At 39.4% G+C, this 17,676-nt stretch overlaps 1 protein-coding gene across 3 annotated transcripts in view; it reads left to right on the plus strand.

Annotated features, from left to right (window-relative positions):
- Gabrb1 (gamma-aminobutyric acid type A receptor beta1 subunit) overlaps positions 1 to 17,676 on the plus strand; it is a 441,447-nt gene that overhangs the window by 410,170 nt on the left and 13,601 nt on the right. For all 3 annotated transcript variants that reach the window (XM_029545121.1, XM_029545120.1, XM_021210851.2), the window contains 3 exons: positions 3,009 to 3,146; positions 3,267 to 3,419; positions 7,349 to 7,593. In XM_029545121.1, coding sequence (XP_029400981.1) covers positions 3,009 to 3,146; positions 3,267 to 3,419; positions 7,349 to 7,593 — 536 coding nt within the window. The remainder of the gene's footprint in view (positions 1 to 3,008; positions 3,147 to 3,266; positions 3,420 to 7,348; positions 7,594 to 17,676) is intronic.

A 17,676-nucleotide genomic window follows, 5' to 3' on the forward strand; every position in this document is an offset into this window, starting at 1 on the left:
GGCATCTTGGGTGGGCTAGAGCATGGGAGCATGGAATTTCATGGCACTGCTGAAAATGGTGTGCGTTTTCAGTCTCATGTTTAGAATTTTCCATTTACTGTTACCAGACCATGGGTAACTGGGCCACCTAGACTGTGGAAAGGGAAATATTACATAAGAGAGAACAAACGTAAATATTAAAATCTGCTTTGAATATTGGTTGTCACATTCCAGTTTTATTTAGTGTTATGCTGCTGCCCAGAAGTCGGAGCTCACAGGGCTGCCAGTTTGGCTCGCCCACTCCCTCTCCTCTCTTAACCCAAACTACAAAACTGTCTGTGACTCTCACAACTCAAACTCATGCTGACATTTCTGCCCTAGATTCTGACAACTGAAGCAGCAACTGGAGATTGAAATCTATCACCTTGTTAAGTTAGGAAGCCTAGAACAAGCCAGGGGCTTTTTTATTCCTGGATGTGAAGATTATCTATGTGTTTATCTGTTCATATCTCTGTGTGTCTATCTGTCTATCCATCCATCACTTATCTATCTATTCCTCTATCCACTATCATGCATCTATTTATTCATTCATCATATATCCATCTCTCCATCAATAGCACCAATCTATCTACTCATTATCCATCAGTTATCTATCCATTCATCACACATCTACTATCCATCCATGCATAATCCACCTATCTATCCATCAAAAATCAATCTAGTCATCTGTCACCTATTTTTCTTTCTGTCCATCACACATCTATCTATCCATCACCTATATACCATCACCTGTCTATTCATCCATCACCCATATATCTATATATCATATATCCATCTATCACAGGTCTATCATTCCAGTCATCTATAACCCATCTATTTTTCTATTTCTCCATCACACATCGATCTATCAGTCCATCATTCATCTATATACATTCCCATCTATCCATCATATATATCAGCCATCTAGCTAGCTAGCTATGAATGTATCTTCTATAGAGCTGTTCATGGATTCCTGTCAGATATTCAAAACAATGTTAAGCATTAGTGTCATACATTTGTATCCAAGTTTAACATAAATCTCCAACATATAGGTTAGTCCCAGGTAGATGGTGTTAAGCCCAATAGGTAAAGAGGATCATGCAACTTCTCAGGAACAATGTTTACATGTAACAGTAAATGAATGGCATATGAATATTTCACATGGATATTACTCTTTTGAAGAGAGGGAATTTTTTTAATGGGTGATGGCTTAATGAACAATTAAATATATTATAATATGTTGTGATAAATTAGGGGTATCAAATATAAAGCAGCTATTGTTCAGTAAATTCAGGGATCAGAATTTTAAAAAGGTTTTTGAAGAGGAATTTTCAATATTTTAAGATGTAAATTTGAAACAGCTTTTTCTCATACACACATACCCAAAAGAGAGGAACTGAGAGAAAGACTAAAATGTATCTCATTCTTGAACTAGTAAATTGGTGCAGTTCTTTGACACTTAAATTCAACTCCCAAATCTTAATTTTTTTAAATATCTTGGAAATATGCAACTGCTTTAATCAAAAGTAGACCAGCATCATGCATACTATAAAGCATTCGTAAGGTTATCTTGGAAACAAGTGTCAGTAACTCTAGGAAAAATAATGCTTTTTTTTTTTTTTAATTTGAGGTGAGTATAAAAAGAAAATGGAAATGTCAGCTATGTGTATAACTGGTTTTAAAATGGATTTTAAATGACCCAAATTAGTTTTTAGAATTTTAGAACATATCCAAGCATTATTCTTGTTATACAATTTACTCTTATATACCATCATGACTCAGCTAAGCCACTGGCACATGGGGACAGACCAAAAGGAAAAGAACAGGCCATGAATATAGGACTTTCCATGCCAAAGCCAAGGGCACAGCTTAAACTATCTTCAGTCTTCTCTAGGTTCCTTTGACATTAAAGTCCACCCTTATAAATTCAAATAAATCAGTAATTCATAACATACCTAGTATAATCAAGAATATATATAATTTCTAAGATTTTACTTGTATGTTATCTGTAATAGTAGTAGCTATAATAGAAGGATCTAAACCTAGGTACTTTTCTAAATAAAACACATGTTCATTTTTAAATGCCTTGACCATTTATTAAAGATTTGATCTTTTGCTGTATTCCATTTCATTATCCCTAAGGCTTTACTTTTAATAACTTTGCTTATCATTTGATTCTGTTTTTGTTCTTAGATAATGCATAATCCAAACCCATTTCCAGAGCCCTGAAATTCAGTCACTCCTTGCTTTAACAAAAAGCACCCATCTATAGATAAAATAAAAACAAATTTATAGACAAATACAGAAGTGGATGCTCAGAGTCATCCATTGGATGGAGCACAGGGTCCCCAATGAAGGAGCTATAGAAAGTACCCAAGGAGCTGAAAGGGTTTGCAGCCCCAAAGGAGGAGAAACAATATGAACTAACCAGTACCCCCAGAGCTCCCTGAGACTAAACCACCAATCAAAGAAAACACATAGTGGACTCATGGCTTTAGCTGCATACGTAGCTGAGGATGGCTTTGTTGGTCATCAATGGGAGGAAAGACCCTTGGTTCTGTGAAGGTTCTATGTCCCAGTATAGGGGAATGCCAGGGCCAGGAAGCAGGAGTGGGTGGGTTGGGGAATAAGGGGAGGCAGGAGAGGATAGGGGATTTTCAGAGGGGAAACTAGGAAAGGGGGTAACATTTGAAATGTAAATAAAGAAAATATCTAATAAAAAATAAAAAATAAAAAACAAATTTGTAGCAGTGATTCAAGGAAGTAAAGGACCTGAGAGCTTATGCTCACTAAAGCCAGATGCATTGCTTTCCTCAGTGCAGCCGCTCCTAAACCACTAGAAATGGCACTCCATAAAAGATCTGCCATTCAAGTTCAAAATGACTTTTTTTTGTCCCAATGGATCTTCCCTCTGGCTGGACAACTGTCCTCAGAATGCATCTCTAGACCAACTGTGCTCTTTCTGACTAGACTGTGCTTCTTCACCTCAGATGGCTATACCACTGATGACATCGAATTTTACTGGAATGGAGGAGAGGGAGCCGTAACTGGGGTCAATAAAATTGAGCTTCCCCAATTTTCAATTGTTGACTACAAGATGGTGTCCAAGAAGGTGGAGTTCACAACAGGTGAAGAAGTTTCCTCACTAATAACCTGTGCGTTGTGAGAGAGAGATGGTGATTCTAATCAAATAATATTCTCTCTCTCTCTCTCTCTCTCTCTCTCTCTCTCTCTCTCCTATAACCCAGGGGCATATCCACGACTATCACTAAGTTTTCGTCTAAAGAGAAACATTGGTTACTTCATTTTGCAGACCTACATGCCTTCCACACTGATTACAATTCTGTCCTGGGTGTCGTTTTGGATCAACTATGATGCATCTGCAGCTAGAGTCGCCCTAGGTAATGCATTCCAACTTTTTCTTGGCTAGTAAATGAGACCTTTGAACAAAGAGAAAATATTCAGGATCAAAAGCAAGACCTCTCATATAGCAAGTAAAGGAATTAGGATGCAATGGGACACTTAAAAATAAAATATCCAAGCCGGGCGTGGTGGCACACGCCTTTAATCCCAGCACTCGGGAGGCAGAGGCAGGTGGATTTCTGAGTTCGAGGCCAACCTGGNNTACAAAGTGAGTTCCAGGACAGCCAGGACTACACAGAGAAACCCTGTCTCAAAAATAAATAAATAAATAAATAAATAAATAAATAAATAAATAAAATATCCAAAATGAAGTGTAAGCATGCTTATAATGAATGTAATATCTCTTAGCACTTGACAAAAAAATGGAATATGTTTCCCATCATATGAGTGCTTTGTAGATTACTTGATAGAATCTCATTACATTGCATTTTCCCCAAATTTATGATGACTTCCTCTTTGTTCTCTGCTTTTGACTGTGGAAACACTTGTAACTCATTATTTTAAAATAAACATGGAGAATGCTAGAACTTCTGACTGTTAGCAAGCTGCATCAATTGTCGAGAAATACTACCCTTTGATTAACTAGAGTTAAAACATATCAAACTGAGTCTCTGCTTCAAATACAGCTCATTAGGTTCAATAAGGTGCAAACAATTCATCAGTTATATTAATGATCTGTGATCGAGACAGAATAAAAAATGCTTTCCCATTTGTTGGAACAAAATTCAGAATTAATCTTACCATGGTTGAGTAATTGCTGAAAACTGGAAAGCTATATTTGAGACTGTAAATGGTTTTTTGGAAGGCTACAACGTGTAAAATATGTCTGATGATCTATCCATGTGCAGTTGTGCTTCATTACTTAATACTCAGAAACATATTAGATATCACTGCAGTTTCAGAGAGACAAGGAAAAGAAGGGAAACATAACATCTGGCTAAGACAGCATATTACATCTCTTCTCTTTTGAAATTACTAATTTGGATTAATTGCCCAGTATATCCTTCACACGTAGACTAATTGACATATGGCCAGCCCTCTTCTATTGGCTGAATACATAAGCCTTGAAAACTCAAGTGATTGCAGCCTTATATCAACCTGAGGATATTCTAAGTATAAAGAAGATGGACAAATAGTTGCTCATATTTATACATATCTTCAACATAATGATATAATGTGAATATAACCCTGTGTATGCGCTAAAATTAAAGAAGATTCTAGATGAGAGCCAATCTATATCAAGGAAAAATGTCACAAGTTTGTGCACTGTGTTTCCCTATATGTGACTTTTCAAAGCAAATGACATTTTCATTAAAGGCATAAGAAGGGCTGGAGAGACCGCCCAGTAACTAAGTGTTTGTACTGCTCTTGTAGAGGACATGAGCTCAGCACCCATGTTGGGTGGTTCACAGCCAGTTGTAGATCCAGATCTGGGGGATCTGCTGCCCTTTGGTCTCTTTGGGCACTTGCACTCCCAAAGGCATATAATTTTTAAGAAGATATATATATATATATATATATATATATATATATATATATATATATATATATCGAATATATAATGATATTTTGGTCTTTAAAATATAGGACTAAGATATTTTTAACATAGTTTTAAGACATCTATTTACTATTTTCTAATTTAAAATTTTAAAAAACTAAAAGCATAAATTTACTGACTAAATAAATAGAATAGTTATTTCTGTAAACCACATTAGCTAGTACTATGTTAGATGAACTTTAAAGGTTTATTCAAATAAGTAAAATCACTTATAAGAGAGTTCTTATCAATCCAATACACTTGAATTAATCACTAACCTGAACCTATTTTGCTTTTTTAAATAATATTTTTACTTATTCTTTGAAAATGTCTTGCATGTATACAAAGTATTTTGATCATATCACCTCACTACTTCCCCCCAACTCTTCCCAGGAACCTCTAACCACTTTTCCCTTCTGACTTGGTTTATTGTTGTTGTTGTTGATGATGATTGATGATGATTGATGATGATGATGATGATGATGATGATGATGATGATGATGATGATGATAGACTAGGGTACATATGCACAATATAACATAATTCAACTATAAAAAGTTAAATCCTGAAAATTTCAGATAAATGGGTGGGAATGGAAAAAAGTTGCATCTTAATTGCTGGTACTGCTGATGATCAGGAAGTCTACAATCTCGAGTCCTCACTTGCCAGATGTTTGAGCCCCCCCTTTTTTCCCTTGTTTTATTTCCTCCACACCATTGTTTTCTCCTCCTGTCACAATGTCCACAAACGACGCTCAACTCATTTCAGATATTATCATCAAATCTTGTGGTTTATTTTAAATGCTGTAGTTAAACATCTTGCTGTGTTTTTTGACCTATAGCTGGGTGACCTACATAAATATGACTAATCTCAGAGTTTTATTTTGTTGGTTAGTTGGTTTTGGTTTTTTTGAGACAAGGTCTTACGTTACACAGGCCATCCTCAAACTTGACATGTATTCAAAGCTGGTCTTGAATTCCTGATCCTCCTGTCTTTGTTTTCCAACTCAGGGATTACAGGCCTGCACCATCATACTCAGCTCCAAAGCTTGTCTCTATCCAACTGTAAACTAAAAGCAACAGAGATAATTTCCCCATCACATTCAGTAAACTGTTGTCATACACTGTACAAATATAGAACACTGAGATTAGGAGTCTCAATACAAACTATCTACACTAAATCTAGCTTCTCTTTGTATTTCTTTTTCCTCTGATCATTATCCCACCATTACCATTATCAATGCATTCTACTCAGTACACTGTCACACAAGCATTATACTATTAGCACTGTTTAGACTAGGCAGAGCAGATGAAACATAACCAGCAGTCTATAGGTATTAACTTTCTTTATCAAATAACAGGCTATTTTGGTTTGGGGGGGTGGTTTTTCAAGACAGGGGGGGTTTCTCTGTGTAGCCCTGGCTGTCCTGGAACTCACTCTGTAGACCAGGCTGGCCTCAAACTCAGAAATTTGTCTGCCTCTGCCTCCCAAGTGCTGGAATTAAAGGTGTGCGCCACCACACCTGGCTTATGCAGACTGATTTTTTTTAATAACCCTTTTCCTGGAACAAGGAAATGAATTTGTTACAGGTTCTGGAAACAATAAGACTAAGGTAATATTTCAGCAGCCAATGCAACGCAACATAGATCATGTTGTATGTAGAGAATACTTAGTGCAAATCACAAAGTTTCTTATATATCTCTTCTTTGGGCTATGCCATACATGAATGACAAGTGACGAGAAACTGTAAAATGAAACTCTGAGTTGAGGTTGGATATAGTCCCATGAGTCTTGACTGCTGTGGAGGGTCACAAAGACAGATCCCAGAGGGAAATGACTGTGAAATGAAGGATGTAGGGATGTGACTGCACAGCACATCGAGAGAGAGAGAGTAGGCAGTGGGATCGCAGGAACTTTATACACCTTTAGCCTCTGTGTGTGTGTGTGTGTGTGTGTGTGTGTGTGTGTGTGTGTGTGTGTGTGTGTGAAGGTCAGACGATAGCTTTCCAAGTTGGTTCTCACCTCTCACCTTGTGGGAGTTTGTTCTGCCTTTTCACAGCCTTTTTCTTCATATATAGAAATAGATGATATAGATAAATATTGCTATAGATGAAGCATATATTAGCATATATATGTGCTTTTTTTTTAAGCATCACCAACCCTCCATTCTCTGTGCATTCTATGTCGTGTCTTAGTAACAGAGAAAGCCTGTCATCTTGTCTTTAGAAAGTGTGTGCTTTGATCCAGTGGTTTCCCGTGGTCCTGCCATCGTGGCAGTACAACATGAGGGGGCAGCATTTCTCTTCTTGGCTTTGGAAAGCACAACTTCACCAAGGTGCCTTCAGCTGAGCTTCTGCTTTCTGTCCACAGGAATCACCACGGTGCTGACCATGACCACCATCAGCACACACCTCAGGGAGACCCTGCCGAAGATCCCTTATGTCAAAGCGATTGACATCTATCTCATGGGATGTTTTGTGTTTGTGTTCCTGGCTCTCCTGGAATACGCTTTTGTAAACTACATTTTCTTTGGAAAAGGCCCTCAAAAAAAGGGAGCGAGCAAACAGGACCAGAGTGCCAATGAAAAGAACAGACTGGAGATGAACAAAGTCCAGGTAATGCATTGTATATTGCTAATACTGTCCCTATTATCTTTGTCAATGATGGGGTGCCCGGGAATATTTGTAACGGTAAAACATGTTTATGAACCATTATTTGTTCTTATTAAGGCCAAACCATCTCCTCAGTTTACAGATCTGAGAATATTTGACTAAAGACATTAGACTGAAAACTATATAAATTAATAGCATATGTATTAGTTTGCATGATTGTAACAAAATTGCTGAAGCAGGCTAACCTTATAAAGAAAAGGAGTTTGTTTAGCACACAGTTTTGGAGGCTGCAAGTCTGAACAGCATGCTACTGATCTTGCCCACTATGGATGTTGGTAAGTTATATGTAGGGCAAAGCGATTACGTCACAAAGCAGAAATGTGGGACTTTCTGAGCCCCTTCCTAGGACAGCACATTCAACTAGGTAGCCACCTCTCACTAAGCTATGACACTTGGAGATCTACTCCCCAGCACTCTCATACTGGGATGCATTTTCCAACACATGAAAACCTGGGGGGAAAAAAAACCCAGAAAACCTAGGGGATACCCAGACCTCAACCATAGTGTGCGCCCATGGCTGAGCTCAGCCTCAAGTCCACTAGGATTCCTTCTAAGTTGTTTGTAAAATTACAAGTGGAAAAATTTTGAGCTCTGCTCGGTAAACCGAGGGGAGAGTTAGCTGACTACCCTCAGTAGGACTGAGGATATTCATATGTGTGGTTATACCACGAAAACAGTTGGGTGTGGAATTTACAAACACTTCTCCCGGGGGCGGGGCAGGGGGGGAAGATATGCTGTCAAAATTAAAATACAAAGTGTTTTAAATTACAAAGTAGTTTGTATCAAACTCTCTTATAAACTGGAGTCATAAAAACGGGCAATTATTTTTAAATTCTGCTTAAAGATTCTAGTGACTGAAAACAAGCAAATGACAGGAAAGCCAGGCCTTCCAAAGAAGAGTGAACTGTACTTTGAGAACCACAGGCTGTGAGGCTGCACAGTCCCAGCACCACTTCAGCAGGAAACTGCAGATTTGTTGGCTGAATGACTCAAAGCAGTGATGCTGATACATCCAGGGTCCCTGACGTTTCAAAAAGAATACAGTAGCCGATACTCAAACCCTGAGTATAAACTTCCCTTGAACGTCCAGAGAAGAGGCTGAGAAGCCAAGATGGCCATTTGATGGTTCATAGGGAGTATCAGCATGCCAGGATGTAGACTCATCCAAGACACAAGCCTCCAAATGTGCTGGAGAGGATATGTTTAGTTTGGTTTAGCCCTTGATGTGCCTATGAGGGATTATCTCAGGTTAATTGAAGTTAGGTTAGTGGAAGACTTGTCCTACAGAGTGTAACCCCGTTCTCTGGATTTAGGTCCTGGGTTGTATTTTTTTTTTATTAGATATTTTCTTTATTTACATTTCAAATGTTAGCCCCTTTCCTGAATTGCATTTTATTTAAAAAAAAAAAAAAAAAAAAAGCAGTTAGTTGAGAGAGGAAATCCATTGCTCGCTAGTTCCTGACTGTAAATGAAACAGGACTGCAAGCTTGTATCTCAGACACTTATTGGCTGCGGTAGACAATGCTGTTAAACTGTAAAGCAAAGCAAACTCTTCCTCCCTTACGTTGCTTTCTTTGCAGCAACAGAAAAATGTTGCTAAGGCAGTCACAAGAGGAAATATGGCTAAAGACTATTTTTCACAGTGTGGAACTCAGCATTTGGACTTAGAGTTTATTTCTAACCCATTCACATAGGAAATGTATTAAGTTTTCCATTAAATTCCCCAAATAATCCTAATTTAGGAATAAAGTTTTCATCATAAGAATAAGGAAAAAAATCTGAAGTAGGCCCAGTCTAACAATACAATAAAACCAAGTTTGCCCCTACTCTGGGTAATAGGTTAATGATTAACGTTCCTAAAAAATCAAAAGACAAAATTCTCCAGGGATGATAAAACATCCCAGGGTCTCTATAATATGTCATTCCAAATATCTGGTCCATAGTACAATATTAACATACCTGAGCAGAAACAGAAAAATGGTATCACAACCAAGAGCAATGTAGCTTTAAGAATTTCCAGTGTTGACCTTAAGAATAAGCACTATAGAATAGCTATAATTAATATATTTTAAAGTCTGCAGGAAGCAGAAGTACCAGTCTAGAACTGAAAGCAACCTAAATATTCTGAAATAAAAGAGAGATTAGATAAGGTATAGTCCATTCATACCGTAAAATACTATTTCAGTTAGGGTTTCTATTGCTGTGATAAAACACCATGACCAAAAGCAACCTGGAGAGAAAGGGGCTCATTCCAACTTACCTGTCCCAATTGAAACTGTGAAATAGAATGGATGTAAGTCACGGGCTTGAACATGTCATTCGATGGACTACTATTACAGCCCGTGCAGTAGAAGGGATTAGTTCCAGTCCCATCCCTCTGCATCTTACTGAGCTCACTGCCCTTTGGAGATGCCTGAACTGGAACCACAGTTCTGCTTGTACTTCCTTTGTTCACTGTGCCCATGGAATCCTACACTTCTGCTGTGGGACTGCTGTAATAGCATGTGTCCGTGTGATGTTCCTTAGCAGTTATCACTTATTAGACAGTAATTTACGACGAGAGACAATGGGGCATTTGTCTAGTGTATTTACTATTCTTTCCTCGGAGGCTACGATGGGGTAGAACTGAAATAAGTATACCTTAGGGGAATGAATGAATATCAGAGAGACCTTCTCCATTCAAGTTTTTAGAGTTCATTCAAATTATTGAATGACATGTTATTATGGTTTATAAATTCTCACATCTTCATGAGAAAAGGAGACAGTAACTTCTCTCCAATGCTGTCTTACTGTTCCTTTTTTTTTTTCATTTGGTGTGTGTGTGTGTGTGTGTGTGTGTGTTGATAGGGAATGAAATCAGGGCCCCTTGCATATTAGGCAGTGAACTCTCTGATTAAAAAATGTTTTTATTAAACATGTCATGTGAAGCTCTGGTACTCATTCTAAATCATCATGCCATATACTGTTGAAAATAACCTTCAAAGGTGATTAAGAGCTAAGATTTCACTGACTCCTTCATATGTAGATGGAATAATAGTTGAACGGTATCCTAATGAGGGTTACTGTTACAATGATGAAACATTATGGTCTAAAGTAACTTGGGAAGGAAAGCAATTCTTTGGCTTAAACAGCAGTATTCATCACCCAAGGAAGTAAGGAGAGGAACTCAGGACAGGAAACTGGAGGCAGGAACTGAGGCAGAGACCAAGGACAAGTGCTTCTTACTGGCTTGTTCCCTTGGCTTGCTCCTCCTGCTTTTATATAGAACCTGGCCGGCCTGTCCACCACCAGCAACAGGCTGCCCCCCCCCCATTGACGACCAATAAAGGAAGTACCCTACAGGCTTCTATAGAGGCATTTCTTAAATTGAAGTTTTCTCCTCTTAGATGATTTAAGCTTGTGTCAAGTTGACAGAAAACTATCCAACACACAGTATCCACCATCTCATGGAATTTAAAATGATCCTGCTAATGCATGGATTTGATAAATCCTGACCTCATCATCTTGTGAGCCAGGGGCTCGGAGAGGTAATATGTCCAATAAGGAGTTTCATCTGCTCAGCATATCGTCTCTGGAAGTTAAATAATGTCAACTTTGCTATTTTGAAAACTGCTACCCTGTGGTTAAATTCAAATTTATAGAAATTATCATATTTCTCCTTAATATTCTAGCTGGGTAATCTTATTCTTTCTTATGAGATGCTTGTCAAAAGTCAAACATAATTGATATGTGTCTAGTCTCCTAGACTATTCATTTGAAAAGGCTCAAGGATTTGCCTTGGTGTCCTGGAGCGTGGAATGACATTGTTCATTATTATTGCACATTACTTTTGATGGCCTCAGCTGGCCAGTTAGGTCAAGGGACAGCCAAAAGAACACCTTGGAAGTTCAGGCCCTGTATTGATTTATACTTCCACCAGCAGCACGGAAGCATTTTTTTTTATATATGAGTACAGATGCTGAATCCAGACATTATGAGAGTTTCAATCTCCAAGGTGATAAAGACTGTAGATTCATGAACCCCTTGGGCACCATTTGAAGCTGGGGATGGTATTTAGAGTTTTGAAAGACAGATTTCACAGCAAAACAAGACTTTAAGCAAGCTGCCTCTGGGATACTTTAATACCAACCCAGAACTTTTTTAGTTGTATATACTGGCCACTATGCCTGCTGTGTGCAAATAAATAAAGTGGACGGAATAAATGCAGGGGTGGTCAGTGACCAGAGACTATGGAAAGTCATTGTAAATCATGAAGAACACTGCAAGAATCTATGAAAGATTCATAGCACATTGAAGCTGCCACTCCAAAGGTTAGGATAGAGAACTTTTATCACTGTAATTAGATGTAAGTTCTGTGATGCAGCTGCTCCTCCCACATTTCTGTTCTTCGTGGGAAATCATCCAAACACTGCCAGTAAATTTTCTGCATGTGCAGTAAGCTGTGTGCTGTGCTGAACTCCAGAAAGCATGAAGAATGAAAAGATGAGTGTTTCAGAGGTCCGAAGCTTACACTTAAGTCAGGAACATACTGCTGACCTTGGATCCTGGGACCTCAGTGTTGCTCAGCATCTCCCTTCAAAGTGGCTGGAACATGGACCCTATCTTTGACAAAACTGATTGTTTTGATTTAGCAGCTTGAACTCTACAGTTTCCACTGACAAGCCTGTGATGTTTCCTCATGAACATTAAACTTCATACTTTTGTCTAAACCTAGTTTGATTCACTATTTTGATCCGTGAACATGTAGGTACCCTCCCGCTTCATCACTCAGTTCCAATTTCCTTTAAATTGGCATTATTTTCAGTAGATCTTTCTCTCACAGTAACCCCAAAAGCTCTATCTTTATCATGTCAAGATCTATAATCCCAGCTCAGCCATAGTACTTTCTTTCTAATGCCAAACCTAATAATAACAACCAAAATAAGCCCTGGTTTCAGCCTATTTGTATTTAACCGACTTCAGTCACATTGTCATGTGGAATTTGATCTTTTTAACGAATAAAACAGAAAACACCAAATACCCAGGTCTTAGCAACACACATCTATGGAGCCTAAAGGATGCCAACAGGCCCACTAAAGCCATTTGCACAATGGAATGCCAGAGTGGCTGTATCAGAGGAAAGTTAGGTGGAATCAGAAAGACCATGCCAATAGACATTGCCACAACAAACTAAAATCCTTGTGATGTGTAGGTAAAAAGTGCGGGCTGGGAGGATGTTAACAAAGGATGAAATACAAGTGATTCAGGTTTTTTTTAACAATTTTCACAGTTGATACACACACACACACACACACACACACACACACACTCCTGTCTTGGCCATTGAAACTAAAACAAAGCTCAGGGAGAGAGGAGAAAGCTTGAGTTTAGGGTTCTTCTTTCTGGAAACTTTAACTGAGCTAATCCTGTAGGTCACCTAAGAATCAGTTCTAGAAGGACCAGAAAGACATACACGTGATGATATCTTGTCGTTGGCATCTGCCTATCTGAGCTAATGTCCTTTTGAGATCACTGGAGGATGTGCATAGAAGGGATGGGGATGCATTACAGGAAAGGTCACAAGAACGTAGCCTGGTAAGCATCTGAAGAACACTGCAGGAGAATATAGTGGCAGGTAAAAAAAAAAAGTCCCTGAGCATTCAAACAAGGGAGTGGAAAAAAACCAGAGCCAGGCACAATGGTCCACAGACGCTTCCCCAGCTCAGCGGTGGTGGGGCTGAGTCAGAAGAATCCCAGTTCTGAAGCCAGTAGGGCTACAGAGAAAGACCCTCCCTCTCTTTCTCATGAGCACACCCAGATTCTGCTTTGAGCAGAATTCTCAAGGGAAATAGCAGCGAGAAAGGTGATCGCACACGTGGTATTTAGAGACTAGGATACAAATTTCAGATTTCGTTCTGTGCCTTTGGGAAATAGCTAAGAAAGGCTGGAGCAGAGAAGAAATCATCTGTTTGGCATCCTATAGAATCACTCTGGCTGCTGTGCATAGCAAAAAGTCTGAAGCACCACATTCCTAGATAAAAGGAAGATCAGTTATGGAGCTATAGGCCATGGTGGAGGGAGATGGTCAGAATCTAGACATGTTTAAGTAGAGCCATTTGCACTTGTTAATACAGAGGAAGAGAGAGAAATGTGGAAAGGAACTCAAAATGATATTTTCTCCCTGAGCAATGTTTGAGAAAATTACCAATAACCTCATTTTATCTTCATCAATGTTTCCATTTTTATTATATTTTGTATACTTATATATTTATATATTAATATATTTAATATAATTTGTATATTTTAAAGTATATTTAGAACGTGTATGTTTGTTTGCATGTATGTAGGTTTGTGCTTAACCATCTGCCCTTTTTCAACGTGATAGTAAAGTGTGTGTTTCTGCTAGTAGTTTCCAGAACACACAAGGAAATGTAAAATCCGCGCACAAAGCTGCCCACAGCCCCAAACCCAGACCCCAGAAATGAAAGTCCAGGCCAAGGCCTCAGATGTACAGACATGGTGAGTGCAGGCGATATGGGTCGAGCCTGAAAACACAGTCCATGCTAGAAGAGGGGAAGCGCACAGAGGCTGTGGTCCTCCAGGCTTTCTGTGGCAATGCACAGAGACCACTATTCACACGAGACCGCTTCATCAAATAGACTGTGCGCTTCTCAAGGACACCGAGTTGGCTAATTCCACAGGCAGTGTCACCTTACTTATTCCCTGCTTGGTAGTTCAGAATCATTTAGTATATATGAATCTTTTTGAATCGGCCAGCAAGAAGGAAATTACATACTGCTTGTAACATGAATTGAGCCTGAAGGTGTACCTCAAGAAGGCTTTAAAACTGTCACTGCCAACAAGATTGTATTTTATTTCAATTACACTGGAATGAATTCTGCTATGTTTGTATATTGAGAATATCCACAATGGTTAAATTCAGCAAATGCTAAAATATTTTTTTACAAGGGGATGGGGGGGTTGGCAGTGATGAAGGCAGAAAGAAAGAATAACATGGAGGCTGAGCCAAGATAGAAGTATGTTGGCTCATTTGTTTCATGTTTCTCTTGAGGGAGTCATGGCTGTCATCTTGCTGGTTCCTGGATCCCTGTCATTTTAGATCCACCCTCAGAATTTTTGTGCATACCCATTTTCATCAGTCAGGATTTTCCAGAAAAACAGAACCAGCAACTTCTAACAAGGTTTATTTTAAGGATTATCTTGTGCAGCTGGGGAGCTGTCAAGTCTGAATTCTGGAGAGCAAGTTTCAGGCTGGAAACTAAGCTGAACTTGATCCCAAATCTGCAGAACATTCTGGAATCATAAACTCAGTTCTGAAGCATACTTTCTTCTCCTCTAGTAATCCTGTGTTTGCTCTAAAGTCTGCCAGATAGGTAGATGATAGATGATAGAAAGATAGATAGATAGATAGATAGATAGATGATAGATAGATAGATAGATAGATAGATAGATAGATAGATAGATAGATAGATAATAGATGGATGGATGATAGATAATAGATAGATAGATAGATAGATAGATAGATAGATAGATAATAGATGGTAGATGGATAGATAGATAGATAGATAGATAGATAGATAGATAGATAGATAGATAGATAGATAGATAGATAGAGACAGAGAGAGTTAGAGAGATAGAGCTAGAGAGTGTGAGATAGGGACATAAATAAAAATAAATAATAAATGAGTTTTCTTTATATTGATTTTTTAAAGAGATGGCTACTGGGAGAAGAAGGTATTGCTTGTTATCCTCCTTGAGATAATAAGAATGTAAGCCCCACTACTTTAAGAACCTTGTTTGCTTTATTCACCACTATCTTCCCAGATTTAGAATTTACAACCAAGCTGTTTACAAGCCCTGTACTAAAGGAAGGATGGAGAGAGTTCAACAACCAGAAGCCAGCTATCCATTCTTCCTAAGGCTTTCCTTCATATGTGAGCCTTTCCATTTGTTTGTGGCCAGCTGCTACTGAGGCCAACTAACATGGTCACCGGGGAAGAAGATGATGGAAAAGTTCAGAGTCACAAGGAGGCAAACATAAAAGGGGCATTTGAAAGAGCACTGAGTGCCCATATTAAACAGAGGTCACACCATTTGTCCAGTAAAAGATTGACAGTCGGTTCAAGGAGAAAGAGTGTTGAATTTGTGTAGGAGAGTATGATATTAAGAGTTTTATTCATTGAGATCTTTGCATTTCTAGAATAAGGGACATATTGTCCTATAGCCACATCTGGCACAGTGCCTGAAGCCCAGCAGCCACTCTATAAACATTTGCTGAATGGGGAGTGGGGGTGGCAGTGAACAAGTGAGCACTTTAAATGTTTATCCATGTTCATCATAAAACTCCCCCTCCTGCAGCACAGAAATATGCCCATCCAGTAAAGAATGAAGTGACAGCCCTCAGGGCTACCTGTCTACAACCCCACCCTTCCTTTAAACTCTGTGACTTAGGGTTTTACTGCTGTGAACAGACACCATGACCAAGGCAACTCTTTGTTTTGTTTTGTTTTGTTTTGTTTTAATTGGATATTTTCTTTATTTACATTTCAAATGTTTTCCCCTTTCCAGATCTCCCCTTCTGAAACCCCCTATCCCATTCCCCTCCCCCTGCCTCTATGAGGGTGCTCCCCACCTACCCACCCACCCACTCCCATCTTCCCACCCTGACATTTCCCTACACTGGGGCATCGAGCACCCTCAGACCCAAGGGCCACTCCTCCCACTGATGTCCAAGAAGGCCATCTTCTGCCACATATGCGGCCAGAGCCATGGGTTTCTCCATATGTACTCTTTGGTTGGTAGTCCATTCCCCGGGAGCTCCATTGGGGTCTGGCCAGTTGGCACTGTTGCTCCCCCCATGGGGCTGCAAACCCCCTCAGTTCCTTCAGTCCCTTCTCCAACTTCTCCATCGGGGACCCTGGCAAGGCAACTCTTATAAGGAAAATATTTAATTGGGGCCAGCTTCATCAATGCCAGAAGCATGGCAGCATCCAGGCAGGCATGGTGCAGGCAGAGTTGAGAGTTAGTTACATCTCCATCTAAAGGCCGCTATAAAGCTCACTTCCAGGGAGCCCATGTCCAGAGTGACACACCTACTCCAACAGGACCACACCCTCTAACAGTGCCACTCCCTGAGCATATACAAATCATCACACTCTGCTTTTAAATAATCCATCTGAAGTGGGAGAAAGAGAAATTCCTTACATGTCTTCCTGAAGCCCTACTCACAATGTTCGTTTTCTAGATTCAATGATGCTGTAATGTAAAATGAAGATCAGTAATGGATTTCTTTTCAGGAATATAGGTACTATGATCACGACATTGTCAGAAGTCACTGATCATGATCAACCACAGTTCTTACCCACAAGTGCATCGGGGTGCAGACCCATCACACTATGGTTCGACACTGCACCCTCATGGTGAACAAATCAAAGGGAGGGGAAAATCTGGATGAGGCAGAGCCATGTCAGCTCACCTCTTTGTAAATATGCCTGGTGCATAGTCAGTGCTGATCGCTGAGAAGAGATGAGAAGTTGGCTGTGATCCTGACTCATTTGTGCCTGGAAATGAATGCAGGAAGGAATGTCCTTCCTTTAGGAACAGTGGGTATGGTCATCGTACAGAGCAATGTCACCACCGCCAATGCTGTAGAACATCTAACAGTCTGCACCTCCATAAAGGTCCATCAGGTTTACATTCTCTTTTACTTTAATTCCATCTGTCTTGAGGTTTAACATCCTATTGTCTGAGTCATGCTTCACTCAGATGTCAATCCCTCATTAATCAGGCAGTACGGATACATAGCATGCCTCCTCAGTATGTCTGAAGATGTGAAAAACCAATAGCATTTTCATTGTGACTCTGATTTTGGGAGAAGCTACATCAGTGCTGCGTGAATAAGCCATCTAGCGCGCACACACACACACACACACACACACACACACGAAAAAGTACACACACAGGGATGTACACACAAAGGCATGCACACACACATATATACCACATACATACACACATAGGCATATG

This window comes from Mus pahari, chromosome 13 (assembly GCF_900095145.1).
Source record: "Mus pahari chromosome 13, PAHARI_EIJ_v1.1, whole genome shotgun sequence".
NCBI classification, from domain to species: Eukaryota; Metazoa; Chordata; class Mammalia; order Rodentia; family Muridae; genus Mus; species Mus pahari.